We start from the raw sequence: 18185 nt of genomic DNA on the forward strand, positions 1-18185 counted from the left end.
TCTTGAACCAAGTCTACTTGAGAACAAACGTTTTTTTTTATTGCGCTGTGGCATTGCAGAAATAGCCGGCAATGCGTAAATATTTGCCAGAGGGTTGACCTCGATCGCTGCGTGGTGCAAATTGAATGGGAACGAACGAGAGGAACGACCCCGGTCCAAACTTGTTTAAAAAGGAATTTAATATTATAATTTAAGAATTTCATGCTAAATTCTTTTGCAGTGTTTTTAGTTATATGTTAATTAAAATGTAATTTATTTATTTTTTAATATAAGAATAACGTTATTTTCAGTTAAAAAAAATTATAGATTATTTAATCTTTAATTCTTTTATTTATTAATCAACTTTATTTATTTTCAATACAATAATTAATAAATAATTACGTGGAAATATTCTGAACCTCAGTGTAGTAATCAATGTGAATTAATTTCTCTCAGGGTATGGCAATTCCATGGTCATAAATATTAAAATTATTTAATGGTTTACTTAAATTTCGATGAAATCTTATCCAGCTCTTTTCGCATCTAAATAATAAATATTATTACAATCAGCGCAGAGACCCTGAAAAAGTTTAATAATAAAATTTGCGCAATGATAAAAATTGCGTGCTGATTGTAAATAGCTCGAAAGAGCTGAAATTGAATTGAATTGAATTTTTTTTGCATAAATTTTATACTCTGCGAAAATTTGCAGATATCATCGTTTCGTCTCTGCAACTGAAACCATATAAAACTATTTATCTTCTCAAGTTTTTTGCACACGTGTGTCTCCTGCGAAATTAGTATGGCTTCTGTTTGTCCGGCTTTTCTCCGTACCAAAATAGATTCTTAATTAACATGGTGTATTTTTCTTCCACCAACGCTAATTCAGATTCAAATCGCAATATAACGAGTTTATCTGGAGGCGTTTTATTTTTCATGAGAACGACGACGAGACGTATATAAAGTTAAATTACCGCGAGAGAGGGGTGCGTGATTTACTCGTCTGATTGCCGCCTTGGCCTTGCATGCAGATGAGATGGATGATGGATTACATTAAAACGACAGCGCATCATTTGTGCAAATTCACGAGACAGCGATTTACGGGAATAATAAAATTGCAAATTCCGCAACCATAAAATGTCTCATGATGGCGAAAATGCAAAAATATATAAATAAACCTTGTATGGGCATAAAAAGTTTCACATCTCAATCGCGTCTGCTGTCACGAGAAAGAGAGAACAATGGATCTCTTGTTTTGTAATGTATGGAAATTCATTTGGAATTAAAACGTGACCGGATGAGAGGTGAAGCGCGCCCGTCTCGCCATTATTGACTTAATCATAGGGTGAAAATAATCGTTCGTTCGCTGCTGCTTCTCATCTTAATTTATTTTTTCAAATGGCTCCTTTTCCTTTCAGGGGCATTTATTTTTTCATCGCGATTAATTTTTCGCTAATGCGCGGCTGATTTGCATACAAATGTATACATGAGATCCACTTTGAATAGAGCCTAATAAAATGTCCACTCCCACTTTTACGAGGGGTCATTTGTAATTGTAATTTCGGATTTGTGTTCCAGCATAAAAAGTTGATGCAGTTCGGGTATCTGCCACAATCCAACCTTGAGACTGGAGAGCTGCGACATGAAGATGATGTGATAAAAGGACTTATGGAGATGCAGGTAAGTTTCAATCTAAATTATAAAAATTTGTATATTATTGTCATTATTGGCCAATGATGTTTTGAATTGTTTGGAGAGAAAAATTGAATTAAATTAAATAAAACAATTTTGCAATATAATATTTATTAAAAAAAAAACGTTAAGAATTTTATTTTTAGATATGTTAACAAAAAAATTAAAAATTAAAACATACAAAATTAAAATTCCTAGACTAATAACTTGATGTTGAATTATATTATGAAATCAAAATACCAAAACTGTTCACAAGAGGTGCGCAATATCATTTTCAGATAATGTCTTTGCTTTGCTTGTTACATTTTCAATCAAGTGTACATAATAAATAAAAATTTATGTTTAAATTTATAAAAATTAAAATATTTAAAAATTATATATAAAGTTAAATAGTAAAAAAAATTTATTATTGATAAAAAAATATAATTGATTAAATTTTCTTTAAAATTTAAAGTATTATTATTTTGTGGTATAATTTTGACTTCTTTTAAGTAATACAGTCATGTAATATTTTTGATAACATACTTATTATAATTTTAATTTATAAATTGTCAACGTTATTTTATTTTAAAATTTTGAAATAAAGCTCAATCAAAAAAATGTCCTTTTGATTGCATTAAAATTAATTCTTTAAATAATTAAAAAAAAAAAATTCCGCAGAAATTTGCTGGAATTCCAGCCACTGGAAAGATGGACAAGGCCACAGTAAAACTTTTGGACACTCCGAGGTGCGGACTTCCGGACAAGGAGGACCGCGGCTTCCGAAGCAAGCGGTACGTCAAGCAGGGATCATCTTGGAAGCAACACAAATTGACTTGGACGTAAGTGACCGTTTTCATTTTTTCCTTATTGCATCTTGACCGATTGAGAGCCATAAAACATTTAGACATTGCGAAAGTGCAAAAGTCAAGTTTCTCACGGGCTGGACCTGAAGAAAAATGTATACATGTCCCCTTCTTAGAATAAGGCTATGATTACCGGTAATGATCTCGCAAATAAGAGAGGCGTCGGCAATAATTGGGCGGAGAAGATATGCGTCTCTATTTTACATTGATTTATTTGCATTTTCCCGGTAACTATTATACACATTGGCTATTTTCGCACGAAACGTTTACAACTCCATATAAAGTGTTGCACGGATCGTTTAAGTCAGGCCAAAGCCGGCCGTTTGTGCAAATTCGTCCTAGCGTGTCATTCGCTAATCTGCCTGAACGAAAATTGAAACGAAACTCTCCGTTCACTCACTGACTCATTTACGCCGAGCATCAATAATAATTAGCGGTTTGTTTTTCGCATTTCCAGATGAAATAAAAACGCACTTTGCCGCTCCGTCGAACATTTTCTCGTAATTGACTTTCTGTGTTGCAACTCGTCTTATATTGATATAGAGTATATAGGTGATGAGTCACGACGTGTCATTCATTCTTTCCGTCTAAGAAAATAAATAAATAATTGCAGCGCGAATATAATTGATATCGGTGAATGCTTTTGTGTGAGTCACGGGAGTTGATTTTGTTTTTAAGATGAAAAATTAATGTCAAATGGCATCTGCTCGGCGTGTCTCAACTTTGTCTTATTTTTCTCTCTGAACGTAATTACTGTCGGCCGCGGTGCAATTGTTTCCCTGTAACGCATTATTTCCTCAGCGCATAGAGGGACTTACGGAGAATCTCTTTGTTGTAAAAAAAAAAATGATAAATTTATTGCCTCTGCGTGGGGCTAAATCGTTCAACTTTGTAAAATATTGCTCTGGGTTCATTATCATCTGTAGTGTGGAAACTTGTAAAATAATTTTGAGACATATTGATTTTGATATTATTGTTATATTGTCAATTTTTTTAATTAAAATATTTTATCTAATTTGTTTAAAATAATATTTTTTGTTGATTTAAATTGTTTTTTATTTGATATTAAATAAAGAAAAATCGATGCATTAAAAAAAGTAAGCACTCGCAAAGCGCGCTAATAGAATGCAACATAGATTAAAAAATTACATTTATCCAATGGATCAAAATAATTATACTTCATGTTAATTGCAATCAAGTAATAATTTATTTACATGCTTTTAACAATACAATTATTCAGTCACAATCCTCTTAAATCTATTTAATAATTTCATCACCATTTACAAACTCCTTTCAAAAGTGTTCGGAGGTATGCATAAGAAACTTTCAACCTTGATTAATGGCATCACAATTTTGGAAGCACTGCACATGACTATTTCATTTGTCACACTGTAAGGTCTGATATGATCAACCGACACAGCCATTTCGTTATTTTCAAATACAGGAGACATTAAGTCAATTTTCTTTCCAATGAAGTACACCTTGTCAGTATTCACAGTTACAAAATACATTACTCTTGCAAATTCTTCCTGGGAATCATTTTTCTTATACTTTACAAAGGAGGAATCTGTGGTTTTTTCCTTGGTGTAAAATTCAGATGTGAAAGTCACCGAGTTAACTTTAGCACGCAAGTAAAATTCCATCGTGTAATCATCTTCCAATACAATGACTCTATTTTCAAGGAAATCAATTACTTCACGACTGATTTTCTCAGTAAGAACTTTTCCTCCAAGAACTTGAATTTTCTGAGCTTCATCCTTTTCGTACTTGAACTGTAGGCAAGTTTGGAAATTTATAATTTGCATCGTGTTTTGAAGTTTCTTTGCAACGCGTGCACCAGAGCCATGAATATCTTGGCCCAGTCTAAATTTTGCATTTCCAAAAGCATCAGTGCTGTGCATTTGCAACGGACCTAATTCCAAAACAGAATCTGGCAGGTGGAGAAGCATGTGCAAATCAAAAGTTTGATCTTCGGCTTCATAATGAAGGGGATAGAGTCCGCAATATTCCTCTAAAGCTCTCCGGGCACTTTCAACTTCTTCTTTTGACACTTCCTCTTTCAACAAAGTATGGATTCCAAAAACTAAAAGCAAATGGTGCTCTAAATATTGCTTTGGCCAAAATTCTTTCATGATTGGAAGAGAATAATATAAGAGCCAATTCCTAATCTCACTTCCCTCCCATTTCATTATCTTGTTTAATGGTCTAGGCGGACGCTTCATGAATTTTGGCGGAGTGATTTCATCCAGTTTTATATTAATCAGTCCCAAATATCTCACAATCTGAAATTCTTTCTTTGAATTTCTTTCATCTAAAATTGTAGAAATGTTTCTGCGTACAACACCTACCAGGCAGCTATGCAAATAATCGGGAGAAAATCCTTTTGCAATATCAAAATTATCAAACAGGGTCAAAGGAGTATAGCCTTTTACTCCTTTTGTTTGAAAAAAGTGGTTGGATTCATAATCATGGACAACATTCTCATCACCACTCCCTGGATCATTGCGTAAAGCGTAGTTTGCCTGTTCAATCATATTTTCCTGGGTGCGGAGAGGAAAGCCTGATAATTTGAATGGGTAAATTTTTGTTGAATTCATATTATGTTTCCATTCACTAGTTGGTATTTCACAAAAACTGCACCCATATTTCCCATCAGACTGACTTATATATTGCATTTCGCATCTTGTTTGGTCATCAACTGTGGATGCAATCATAAATAATTTGCTGTTTTCAATATTATTTGTTACGGGATTTTTCCAATCAACACCATCAATACTGAGGAGCTCGAAAGAATCGAAAAAGTCACTCAGATAATGTATCATATCAGGCTTGGAATTTGAATACCAAATTGATTCTAACAGGACACTTTTTGAACGTAAATCAGGTGAAATATCACAAATGGCCAAAGCATTTGGCCATATTTGAGTTTCAGCACCATTAGCAACTGGAATACTTTTGATGTTTTGAATCAGAGCTAAATCATACTGATTTTTATTTGACGACTGAAATCTCCGCCCATCAACAATGTCACGTACTTTTTCATCAGCAATTTGGGTAGTTTTATATGCATCAATAGTTTGTGCTAATCCGTTTGATTCGAAAAATACCTTCACGAGGGCACTTAAATCATTGCTGACATAAACAGCCGAACTTTTACTCGAGCATCGCTCACAAATGTCCTTATCAGTGTCTCCGAAGCTTTTATGACAATCGGCACAGAAATATTTTGAAGTATAATTGCAATTTGGGACAACCGAGCTAGCTATTTCCAAAAATTTGTGCAACGAACTAGGAAAGTTGCTATTTCTGGGTAATATTTCATTGATTAAACTAATCACATCTCTCAAGAGACCCTTGGAACATAAGTGCTTGGAGTATATTTTACAAAGTTTGAGCAGAGCAATACCTAATGTGGCTTGGCTTGTTTCGTTTGTGAAAAGTAGCTGCTCCAAATTTGCAAAATCTCCTGCAAGTTCTTCATCCGACGAAGTTTCATCTTCAGACGAATCTCCTATTTTAAGGATTGTGTAATTAAAAATAGAAATTTCAATATTTTTTTTATTAATTACCTTGCGTACTTTCAGAGGTGTCAAAAGATTCTGATTCGTCCGACTGATTTCCGCTTTCTTCGGAATCAGAAACATTATCTAATTGATCAGCTGGGCTGTTTGGCAGAGACTTCATATATTGAATCTCTATTAAAAAATTAATTCAAAATTAGTTGAAAATTTAACTAATCATTTTTTTGCTTTTACCATTGATGTTTTCATTTTCGGAGGTTGAACTTGCTGGGGCATCCAACATGACACACTCGTCTGTGTCACTGTCACTGCTCTGAACATCCAAGCCATCATGTCTCGATCTCATTTTGGCGGAAATCTAATTTAACAAAAAATTATAAATTAAGAAGTGAAAATTGATAAGTTACATTATAGCGCTAAAAAAACATAAAAATTTACTTACGGGATAGTTTGGATCCCAAATTCCTCTCTTATGTGGCCGTCTTTTTCTTTTATTATTGTGATGATCCATATATCAGAATGGTTATTAAAACTGCTCCAAACAACTCATTTGGTTCAAAATTAAATTTAAGAAACCATGTGCCTTTGTGTATAAACAACTTTGGAAGCGCGAAATCAGCGTTCACAGTCGCACTCACTTGTTTTCACGCTCACTAAAATTACTCAAGCAGTAGCCTTTTCAAAACAACTTATTTAATTTTTAAAATATTTCTCTTTGTTTAAACAATAAAAAAAATATAACAATAATTAAATAAAATAAAATTAAAAAAAAATAAAATATAGAAAAACATTAACAATTATTAAAAAAATTATTTTAAAATAATTTTATGATTGAAAACGCGCCAAGCTAGTCGAGTGTCCCTCTACATCATTCTTTTTGAACGATCAGCTCTCGGAGCTTTCAAGCTTTGAAAACAGAGGGCCAACGAAGCGCGCTCGTTTCTCGGCGCCGCGCCTTAACATTGCCCACTCTTCTCCACACGTTTCCACTTTATACCCCTTTCATTACGGCCCAACTGATCATTCAATCATCTGCCAATGGTCGGTCTATTATTGAACAAAACTCATGACCAGTTTAATTACTTTAACTGAAACAGAGGTCAATTCCATTAAAGTTTTCGTTTCTGCTCGCTTTTATATTGTCAGCCGAGGGGGAGATAATCACTTTCGTCTCTCTCGCACACACAGCCACTTTTAATTTCAGTTCAATCCACGAGGATTAAAAATATTACGCAAGTGAATCGAGGCTGGTAACGAGGACTGAAGCCTTGCTTGGCGTGTGCAATTTTTTAATATATTAATTTTTTTCCGTATTAGAAAAATAATATACGGTTGCGTGTCTGATAGTTCGTGCTGGTTTGAAATTCTGGACACTTGCGCGGGCCCACACCCCTATTTCCCTCTTATCAACTTCCTGATCTGTAAATTTCGGCGGCACTTGTGGGGTTTCATTCAGAACACCCAAGAGCAAATGATACGCATATATGGGCGCGATCATCCTCTATTCATAGAATATAGAGCAGATCCATTGATGAAGGCACAACAGTTTTTCATTACAAAATGCAGAGAGGCTCATATTCACCGCAGAGAGACAAGAAACTCTGGAAAGTAGCACAAAACTACGACTGGTTTAAAATTTAAAATTAAACTAGACCAAATAATGATAATGATACATTATATTAACCTCTTTTTAAAAGATTATTTTTAATAAGAAAAAATGTTTTTAAATTTGGCGTGATTAATTAGACTTATTTTGCTACTCATTATTATTTTTACTTAGTATATAAATTGTATGTTTCTTGTTATTCAATACGCCCTGTTATGAACTTATTATTTAACCTGAGCGAAAATTCAAGTATTTTACAGTCAAATAAATATTTAATTATTTAAATTAATTAATGAACTTTTAAACTGGCTGGATGATCGAGGGTTAGAGATTGAATAATGGCTGACACTATACGAGCAAATTTTTTAAACTGTGAGTCCAGAACATATTAACAATAAGCGTCAAATAGAATTTGCTAACATGACTGGAATTTCCTCGTTTTGTTTTTAATGCAATGGTGAAATTGAACAATAAAGCTGATTTCATCAGACGTTATTGAAAAAAAAAGAAAAATATTCCAGAAATTCCAAAAAATGTGGCTCTCACAATAATTTATTTTTATTGGAAAGCACACATTTATAAAAACTATTGTTGTGTGCGTAACTTGTACTAAAAGTTTGAACTTTTTTCAAATAAATTTTAGATATAGTCAAAATAAAACTACTTATAACAAAATCATCAGGCCTTCTTTAACAAATTAAATTTTTTACTGGTATTTTTGGACTTTATTTTTTCGCACCCCCGCCTAGATTATCAAATTGCGCAGCTCTTTTCCAATATGTACATATAATTTCCGCCATCTGTTATTGTTTGGCCGGTGCTCAAGTTGTCTGGCTTCCTCGTACTTCCCTCTCGGTGAAAAATTTGCGCGCAAAAGCTCATTACACACTGCGTCGGTGAGAGAGAGAAAGAAAGGGTTAAAAAAAATCGTTTGCAAAGCGAGCCCGCTCTAGCTGCTGCGGGTAATGAGTGCGTGCATGCATAATACACCAATATAGAATAATCGGGACGCCGTGTCCTCGAGGTCACACATACAATCGATATAGGGAGAGGCAGTCGTCGTCGACGGCGGCGGCGGCGTCCGACCGAACGGGCAGCCACCATACAACTTCCCGGCACGATCGAATTACTCGAGCTGGGTTGTCGAGTTCAAATTTCGCATCGCCACCGCGAGAGAGTAAAACCAGCTCGCACTTGAGACCTGCTCGCCACCTGACAGCACAAGGACATAATAATATGCAGCATGTGACCCGCCGGCCCAGGGAAGGTGACACATGCATGAATGCTCCCATCCATAATCTACTGCCGTAGTTCGGCTCTTTGTGCAGCGTCGCCCGAGCGAGGATGCTACATTTTAATTTTTATATTCTCATCTCTCGCTCGTCATTCGCTGCCCCAACCGCGTGACACACAATCGTGGTGAGAACAAAGTCATAATCACACACACACACACACCTCGAAAAGAAAAATATAATTATATCAATCTGCCTGATGCTCTCGACGTGAATTCAATCAACCGGCAGAATCTAAAAATTGATAATATATGCTAAAATGTTTGACGTGATTTCTAAAAAAATACAGGCAATGGATCATTCAGTTTTCAAATAAGTTTAAATTCATAAAATTGGAGACTTTTCCCAGCAATTTTAGGTAACAATTTTTAAAGGGTGATTTTGTACGAGGAAGATATTTTAAGTAGAAATAATTACTGTTGTTTATTTGTTGAAATAATTTTAATCTTGAATTGCTGGAAAATTTTCATTTATTAAAATCAACAATTTGGAGGCAAAAATTCAATTTGTATGTAAAGAATAAGTGTATTTAATTTATCTTTTTATGAAAACAATCCAGAGGCTTAACTTTTTACCAGTTATTTGGAGAAAAGGTTAAGTTTTAGAGGAAAAAATCTTTTATGAAAAGAGAGCGATAGTAAATAAGGCAAAATTTCAAATATAGAATCGCATGATCTAGCAAAAAGTTCTTGTACATTGTGTATTTTGCTTTTTTTTACTGTGATAAAATTATTGTATAAAATTGCACAAAATAGGACTTTGTTTGTATGATAGATTTAGTTTAATTTAAAAATCACGATTTTCTTCTTTAAAATTTTTATAATATGTAATTCCATTTTTTGCATTCTTTGAATGAGATATTTCACAGAAAATTTCACCACCGTATTCCCTTTTTGTTGCGAAGAATTTGAGACACATTTTAATTACCACCAAAGTAATCCGATTAACTCGTGAGGGATCCAGTTCTTCCTTGCATAAATTTTTTAGGAGAGAGGAATTTTGATCTGCGCAATGGAAATCGAAACCGCGAGTAAAAATAATAATCGGTGCAGAACATTTATTCAGTATTGGAAATGGTTTGATTGCGGAATGAGAATAAAAAAAAACGTACATGGAGAGCGCGGAACAGCAATATGATATATGTGTGAGCCTTGAGTTGACCGCGACGAGTAAAAAATAAAAAACATGCACACACACCAATGGTGCAAAGACAGTTATTCTTTGGCTGCTACACAAAATTAATTAAGGAGACCAAAAGACTGACAGTGCAGATCAAATTTAGTTCAATTATTGTATGACTTTTTTTTCTAATTCACCTGTATTATTTTAATTGCGAGAATCACGATACAAAAGCTTCGAGTGGCTTCGTGTGTCTTATAAAATTTACATTAGATTTGATCTGTTGAATTGGTGATCGATTGGGTTTATTTAATTTTAAAATTTTAATTGAAGTTATAATTAGAAATATATAGCTTTATCCAAAAATATTATTTAAAATGATTTTTAAATTGATATAATGATGAATTGAAAAAAAAGTTATTTATTATATAATAAAACTAAATAAAATATATAAAACAATTACAACTTTGTTGATATGAATAAATATTATTAAAAGCTATAAATAGATTTTCTTAGTTTTTAAAAACTATCATTTATGTATATATTCAAAATTAAACTTAATAATACACTAGTCCAACGGAGCAATTTTAAGAATTCCAATTTTCCCAACACTCTGCTCTGCTACTCGCTTTTCCCTGTTTTTTGCACACATTGTTGCAAATAAAAATTGCCACTCCATTGTGAAGGCTCTTATTTTCATTCTGCCTTGGTGAGCACTCGAACAGGATCACGTGCATGCTCGCGTCAGAGGGTGGTTTGAGTTTCACAGTTGTTGTCATTAAAGGTAGGCGTATTCATGTGCTATCATTTGATAAAGTGCAGCGCACAAACACAAAATAGCATGTTGATGAGAGAGCCTTTTTTCATCTCGGCCCAACATAGTTAAGCAGTGGGTGGTGCAGCACAACATATATAAACTCATTTCAGCGTTCGAAACCCAAAACGAACGCCCCTTTTTACTAATTATATCCCTATCCTGTGGCGCCGAAGAGTTAATTCTGCGTTATTTTGTATGTCCTGTTATTAATTCTGGGAAACTTCCGTATGGAGCAACTCTGAGTCATCATTTCTAATTATAATTATATACTTTTACACAATTTTATTCTAGATTAATGACAAAAACTTGGTATACAAAAATATGTACCAATAGAAAATTTAAAAAAAAATTTAAACTTTATATAAATATTTCATGATTTGGAGCAATTCATATTGAAAATCTAATTAATTTATTTAATCTCCCTCTTTAAAATTAATTTTACTAAAAAAATCCTCCTAATTATTTCATGCCTTGAAAATGTTGGTGTTAAATTTCAACAACCGCATTTCAAGGGGATGAGCCGCAGTTGTGTGCAACTCGTGAGATAAAGAATGCGTACGTACGCACACAAGGGATATAAAAATACATTATTCAAATATTTACCAAGAGTTGTTAGCCGCGCGGTGTGTGTGTCACTATATTATCTACGTGTTTAAATAGTGTTTGTTGCTGTGGCTGCAGGTGATAACAACATTATTACAAAGCCTACTTCTAATATGAAAAAATTCAAATTCCTATATCATCCAGAACAAGGTTGTCTTATGGTAAGACAGACCAGGGGAAGTTCTTAGAAATTTTATGATACGCTGATTTAAACTGTTTTACTAAATGCAATAAATTTCATTGAGAAAACTGTCTGGCATGCAAAATTTTTTGCATTTTACGGTATTTTAAAATTTAATTCACATCGTTAACACCATGAATTAATTTTTTCATTTTTTACTGAATGTGTGCTTTTTTGCAACTCAGTGCTGATATTTATTTATGAACTAAAATATTAATGAAATGCCCTAAATATTATGAACTTTAATGATGACATTTCAATTAAAATACAATATTAGCACAAAATTTACTCTGAAATCAAATTTGAGGGTACAAATTCGCAATCCTAGTATTGTAATAATTTGTGATCCTCACATCTCTATTTTAACTTTCATCAAAACATCTCGCGTTTCTTTTAAAAACTGAAGTATTTTCCAGTTCAAGAATTTTCCTTCCCTGCTCCACGTGCTCACTTATTTTTACTATAGAACATTTTCCTCTTTTAAATGAGGCGCGAGCTCGATGTCGCGTGTCAAATTTTGAGATTAATTTTTCCCCTCGGCTTGGCGGGTTAATGAACACGCGGCGGCGGCGCGAGTCTCTCCACCTCTCTTTCTAATTTCCACCTTGGGAGAAAAAGCGCCGGCGGGCTGCCCTGCCTTACTTAATGGGCTGCGCCGGCCGGGAAATTGGGAAAGCAATTTGCTGCCGGCCTAATCCAATAAGCGCATCACGGAAAAGTCGTCGGCGGCATGAAAATGTCAATTGGCATGAAGCAATAATGAGAATGAGGCGAGGCCCTGGCTCGCTGATTATTACCGAGAGTAGCGCGCTCACCACCATAGTGCACGGCATTAAACGCCGAGTACTCTATTCTATAATATGTACATAGCGCGCCAGAGGCAAAACCAGGGAGGCGCACGAACTGCGCAACAACTGGCGTAAGGTCATTTGTAATTGGCTTGTTTTACATTTTACAAAGTCACCGACTTGAGAATTGAACTAATTATTCACTGAAACAGAAATGCATAAAGTGTTACATCTGGGCGTGTCCAAATATTTAAATTTTTGAGAAAAAAAAATAAAAAAGGATAAAATACTCCTGGTTTTATACGTTTTATAAAACTTACAGCACTTTTCCTTTACCACATTGTTAAATTTATATTGTTTATGTCCCATTTTTCGTTCGATTTGTCTGATCTAGTTACTAAATTTTCATTTTTAATAATTTTTACAAAATAACCGGCAGTTGACGCTCAAAACGAAAAGTACAACTGATCACCGCACATTACCGCTTGTCTAACATTTATCATGGCACAACAAACACTAGGTTATTGAATTACGAACAGACCGCAGGTTCCCTTTTGTTGTCATTTTATTATTATTTTCTCAATACCCGTTTCAATTTTAGTTTTACTAAATATCGACTATTTTGTATTTTGAAATTTTTTATTGTCACTGCGGATGCAATTTATGTTTTGATTTTAACAATGATTAGTTTCTTTTTACTCTATAAAATCTCAATCTTAAAAATTTCAGTTGTGCTTATTTTTGTTGGCGCTAATTATTGATTGAGCATTCAGGTAGAACTTTTCTTGAATGAATCAGATTCCCACCAAACCAGTCCATATTATCATGAAACAAAACCCTTCGGAGCGGCGCAAAGGGTGGCCGCGCACCACAAGCCAGAATAGAGGAAAGTTCGGAGGCAGGGGGACGTGCAAGCCAACCAGCAGCAACCTGAATGACAATATGTAAAAGGGGATAAAAATTAAAATGGTTTTTGATTGCATTAGCGGCGCGGAGAGGAGGGGGCGAGGTAGGGGTCTCGCGAGTTAAACAGTGCCCGCGACCGACAGGCAGCGCAGAGACACTGCGAGGCGGCCGAGGACGGAGGTCGCTCTCCATCCATCCACTGGTGAGTTCAGATGCAGGGCCAGTCAGTTTCCAGCAGTGACTCACCCACATCCTAACCAACGCCTCTCCATTCAAATTACGGTCTGACACTTTAATTGCACCGGCGTTTGGCAAATCTCCCTCCGTCGACCCTTCGGCGTTTCTCTCCTGCAGTGACAGGTTGATTGCAAGCGGAGTTTGAATTGTTTTTTTCCGGATTTGTAAAAATAATTGCACAATTTGAATCGAATCATTTTAAAATTATTCCGACCGGAAGGCATTGAGAGATTGCTATGCGTTAATCACTTGTGAATAACGCCCTGCTTGGTGCGTGGATATTCCGAGAAAATTCAAATCAGTTTTCCTCATGTGATGCATTTAAATCCACGGTCTCTAAAATCATTAATAATTGAACATCCAAAGCATTTCAGAAAATATTTGTTTTAAAATACATTTTCTTTCAAAAAGATTCAATAAAAACCACAGATTTTTCTAAAAATTCAAATCTGCCTTAACTATTTGGGAAAACGATAAATTTTATAGAGCTATTGAAGACAATATGATCCCAAAAGGCAGTGAAACCTAGAATTTTTGTGTCATTTTATTTTTCTCTAAATATCAAGTTTTTCATAAAATTCCTCCCAAATTTATTTATGTTTAAATCAAACTACAAATGACTGGTTTTAGAAGATTTTAGGCATCAATTGTCCTCATATTGTTCTTTTCAATTTTTCAACGCAATTAAACCTGTTTTCAATATTTCACGAAACCCACTAACTTGCAACGTTTTTTTTTTAATTAATTTTTCAGTTTGAAACTTATAAAACCGTAGTCGGCGTCTACTTCAATTTAATTATGTTAAAGTGTAGGGTTTTAAATTAATTTTTTCCCTAAACATTTTATCAATTCAAATTAGTAAATATATAATGTGATATATTTCATCTATTAATTTTTTTTCTGGTTTGCTCTCTCGCTAATGATGTGCAAACTGCGCCCCTCTTTTTTTTCTTCCGTTCTCTATTTCCATTCGCACGCACGGCCATACATTTATTTATACAATTAACGTGCAGCTCTGCATGCAAAAATCGGCGAAAAAGGGCAGAATCGGATTTTTAACGAGCGCGGCGAGACAATGCGCGCGGGATTATATTTGCAGACAATGCGCCCCGATCCTGTTTTTCGCGTGTTGTCCATAAACGTCTGCGTCAATTAGGCATGAAAGTCAAGAGAGGAACATAATAGAGTTCGCTCTCTCGACATATTCAATTGAAATCAAGCAGCCGCGCAGCCAGTCAGTCATTCAGCCTTCACTGCTTTTCCACTCGGCTGCTTGCGAAATTATCAAAAGGGCCTGCAGACCGCGATTATGCATGCGTCCCTCCCTCCCTCCCTCCCCTACCTAAACACGGTATGGTCGTTCACGTGCCCTTTTCATTCTATATGGGCATGTTTCGCTCTCAGAGAGATTCCTAATTGAGAGAGTGCGTGGATCTCCTGAGGTGTCAACGCAGACGATGTCAATCGCTGATTTGCCATTTACGGAACGCACGCACTTTATCTCATTCAAATTTATTAGTCATTGCATGATTTTTTAATTGCTTTGTATTTAAAAATCATAAAAAGTTTATAATTCCTTCTCATGTAAATATATTTTTTTTTTTATTATTATTATTTTTGTTTTTATTTAAATTTTTTTACTTATGTATTTTTAATAAGTTTTATATTGTTTTAAATTTAATTTTCTTTGCTGTGGTTTCTTAAATACTCTAGTAGCAGAAAGTTAAATTTTTAAATTATAATTATTATGTTAGACTTGAGAGTGAAGTATTCAATTGATCTCAACAAAAGTTGTCTGAGTTACCCATCTCTCATCTCTCCTGATTGATATAAACGCGATAAATATAATTTATTAACAAATTAATTTTAAATTATCATTGAAATTTTTACCATCCTCTATCCCTTTATAAAAATATTAATTGGACTGATGAGAAAATCTCCTATTTTTGATCAAACGCTGAATTTTTTCCTAGGCTGAAACTTTAATTGAAAAAGTGCTAAGTATGTTCAATTTTAAACTGGAAACGCAAATGATCATTTTTGTCGAAATAAATTTTAAGGCGAGTTGAAAATAATAGATCCACAAGTTAATATCAAATTCTCAGATTGGAAAAAAATTAGAAATTTGTTATCAATGGTGTAAAAAATCATTAATAATTTTTGTTTTACAAATCTGGATATTTTCCAGAAATTTTTGAATAAGCATATTGCAGTTTTTCGCGAAATTTTCCACTTGAAAGTTGGCACTTCTCATTTTCAGCTCCCCCTTTCCTTATTCGCTTCACATTCTCCTGTCGTGTCACTTCTCTTATAATAATTTTTTATCGCGCGCAGTGTGCTTTTCAGCAAAAAGAGAGGGTTCCGATTATATGTATACGTGGGTATGACGTTCGCGCGCAATGCAAGCCTCGAGATATCTTGAAAAACTTCCTGCGTCTTGTTCATATGTAAACTCTCTCGCCGCGCCGCTAGTTAGTAGGAAACGGTTTTTTATGGCCGTGCAGTATTGAATTCCTCTCACAGACGCAGACTCCGCACTCAGTCGACGGAGCGCTCTTTTACATATCAACAACCCCACATTTCTTTTTCTTCCTCTCCGCATCTGCGATTGTTTGCCCATGCATTATTACACAGCAGGTTTGCTTGTATGTACTTCAAAATTAACTTCTTAAAGGAGGGAGATATTTTTTAATAATTAATAGACCTTAAATATCTTTGGTCAGCTTTTTGAATGTTTTTGAAAAAATTATTTTGAATCAAAAATTGATGGAATTATTAAATTAATTTCCAGTTTCTCAAGTGGTCGCCATCTTTGCATTGATTTAATGAGTCTGAGAAACTTTGGAGGTCAATAACTCAATCAACTTTAATCTAAAAACAATTTTCTGAAAAATGCTTGAATTCGTATATCCCAAAGCTATCTAAAGATATTAAAATATGATATAAAAAAGTAATTTTTTTTTATTTTGCTTAAGTTTCTAAGCCCTTAAATGCGCGCTAAGAGTAAGAAGAAATATTAGTATGCGATGCCATGCTTTAATTTATAATCACATGACCATCACGTCTCCACACTAGCCTGCTCAAAATACATACCGGGGATATCCTGAGTCACGTGCTCACTTGAATAAATTTTTCTTCATTTCAAGGATGATGTCCTATCTTATCACTGCTGGGAACATTTAGCTTCCCTCTCAACTTCTAGGAAGCGGAGGGAGGCCCGAGATGGTTTTTAATTAGTTTCAAGAAACTCTTTCATTTTTTTTTATAAGTGATTTTTTTACATATTGCAGTCGGGGTTAAGCGCCGGCAGTTTTGACTCACTCAACCTGGGTGTGATGTTACTGATGAAACCATCACAACCTCCTTGAGTGAGCGATTTCTGCTGTGCACGTCAACATTTATTCGGCACAGTGTTTTGCATGTGATCAGTTGGTTTTGATTGTCACATATGTTGATGTTGTTAGAATTTTTATTTTATTTCGTTGTGTATCAGTGAGGTAGTTTCTTTTGCTCCTTAAGCCTAGCAAAGTGTGTGGAAATAAAATCAAATTTTGATGAAACGGCAACTAAGAAAAAACTAAATAGCTTACAAAATGATTTATCAAAGTAACGAGATGTAATTTTGAGATCTTATTCATGTCATTTTTCACACTTTTTGTTTTAATTATCCTACAATGAAGAATTAACTTGATTTCCGCATAATTCAAAATGAGATAATTGCGTAAAGAATTATAAATTTTATTTTGTTAGAGTTGTTTAGAGCCTTAATTATTGTAAATTATTATGCTCAAACTCACTGCTTTTTCATCTGCAGTAAATAAATAATTTTTAAATTTAATTTGTCTTCCATGAATTGATTTTGACACGCAAAGGTATTAAAACAGGTTAAGAAATACAAAAAAAGCTTCCAATTTTTAGAGAAACTGGGTTCCAATAAAAACCCTGAAGGAAAAAACTGGTTAATCCTCGTTGAAAATTTTTGGGTTGTTTAAAAAAAAAACAATTTGGAGGAAAATTTTCAACGAGGATAAACCCGTTTTGTCCTTCACAATCATCTTCTCTAAAAGTTTCCACACATTTGGTTCATTTGAATCGCAATGCGCCAAAGACAAAGCACTCGTATTGTACGGACCGATCGAAAATGTCAACAGTTTCAAAATGTGTGAGAGGTGCGGCTCGCAATCAATATTAAAAATAAATGTACGTACTGCGTAGAAAACACGTTGTGTGTCTACAATACTAAGCAGTCACGAGACTGGTCGGTGCCGCAACGATTACGACGAATTTATATAAATGAATTCATGCGACACGCCAGAGTCGCTTTTAATTAGAAAACGCACCTTGGGCTTCATTTATGGCCGACGAGGTGCGAGAAGTGTTTAATCGAGACTTGCTGCACCTGCGGGGGCTGCGGCGTCAAATTAATTAATAAATGTATATGATTGGAATAATTGTAATTGCTTTACAACTCTCAAGTCGACCATAAGTTTTATTGTAACCCGTCCTGCTGAGGTTGTTGTGCGGGTTCAGATAATTATGGAATTAATAGAGTGTGAGAGTTTATTGTCTATTTGAATTAAGAGTCAACGGGAACAAGGA

General features: G+C 34.4%; 2 protein-coding genes across 4 annotated transcripts in view; one reads left to right on the forward strand and one right to left on the reverse strand.

Annotated features, from left to right (window-relative positions):
• Window positions 1–18185, forward strand: part of LOC132200122 (matrix metalloproteinase-2-like) — a 35495-nt gene that overhangs the window by 13160 nt on the left and 4150 nt on the right. For both annotated transcript variants that reach the window (XM_059625335.1, XM_059625336.1), the window contains exons 2-3: window positions 1558–1659; window positions 2332–2492. In XM_059625335.1, the coding sequence (XP_059481318.1) occupies window positions 1558–1659; window positions 2332–2492 (263 nt within the window). The remainder of the gene's footprint in view (window positions 1–1557; window positions 1660–2331; window positions 2493–18185) is intronic.
• On the reverse strand, window positions 3735–6628 carry LOC132200121 (uncharacterized). 2 transcript variants are annotated; one of them, XM_059625334.1, is made up of 5 exons: window positions 6480–6628; window positions 6272–6395; window positions 6086–6211; window positions 5923–6027; window positions 3735–4599 (listed from the first exon to the last, which is right to left on the reverse strand). In XM_059625334.1, exons 1-5 carry the CDS (start codon window positions 6546–6548, stop codon window positions 3797–3799), a joined length of 1227 nt encoding a protein of 408 aa, XP_059481317.1. In that variant the 5' UTR covers window positions 6549–6628; the 3' UTR covers window positions 3735–3796. The 2 variants fall into 2 exon arrangements, with proteins under 2 accessions (XP_059481317.1, XP_059481316.1); XM_059625333.1 differs by having other exon boundaries at window positions 3735–6027.

Source organism: Neocloeon triangulifer, unplaced genomic scaffold (assembly GCF_031216515.1).
Source record: "Neocloeon triangulifer isolate White Clay Creek 2 clone unplaced genomic scaffold, ASM3121651v1 ptg000014l, whole genome shotgun sequence".
NCBI classification, from domain to species: Eukaryota; Metazoa; Arthropoda; class Insecta; order Ephemeroptera; family Baetidae; genus Neocloeon; species Neocloeon triangulifer.

Coding starts and splice junctions, on each gene's coding strand:
- LOC132200121 (XM_059625333.1), bottom strand. CDS start 6,548: ATGGATCATCACAATAATAAAAGAAAAAGACGGCCACATAAGAGAGGA. Junction 6,396..6,479: donor TTTGGGATCCAAACTATCCC/GTAAGTAAATTT, acceptor TTGTTAAATTAG/ATTTCCGCCAAAATGAGATC. Junction 6,028..6,085: donor CACCTCTGAAAGTACGCAAG/GTAATTAATAAA, acceptor TCCTTAAAATAG/GAGATTCGTCTGAAGATGAA.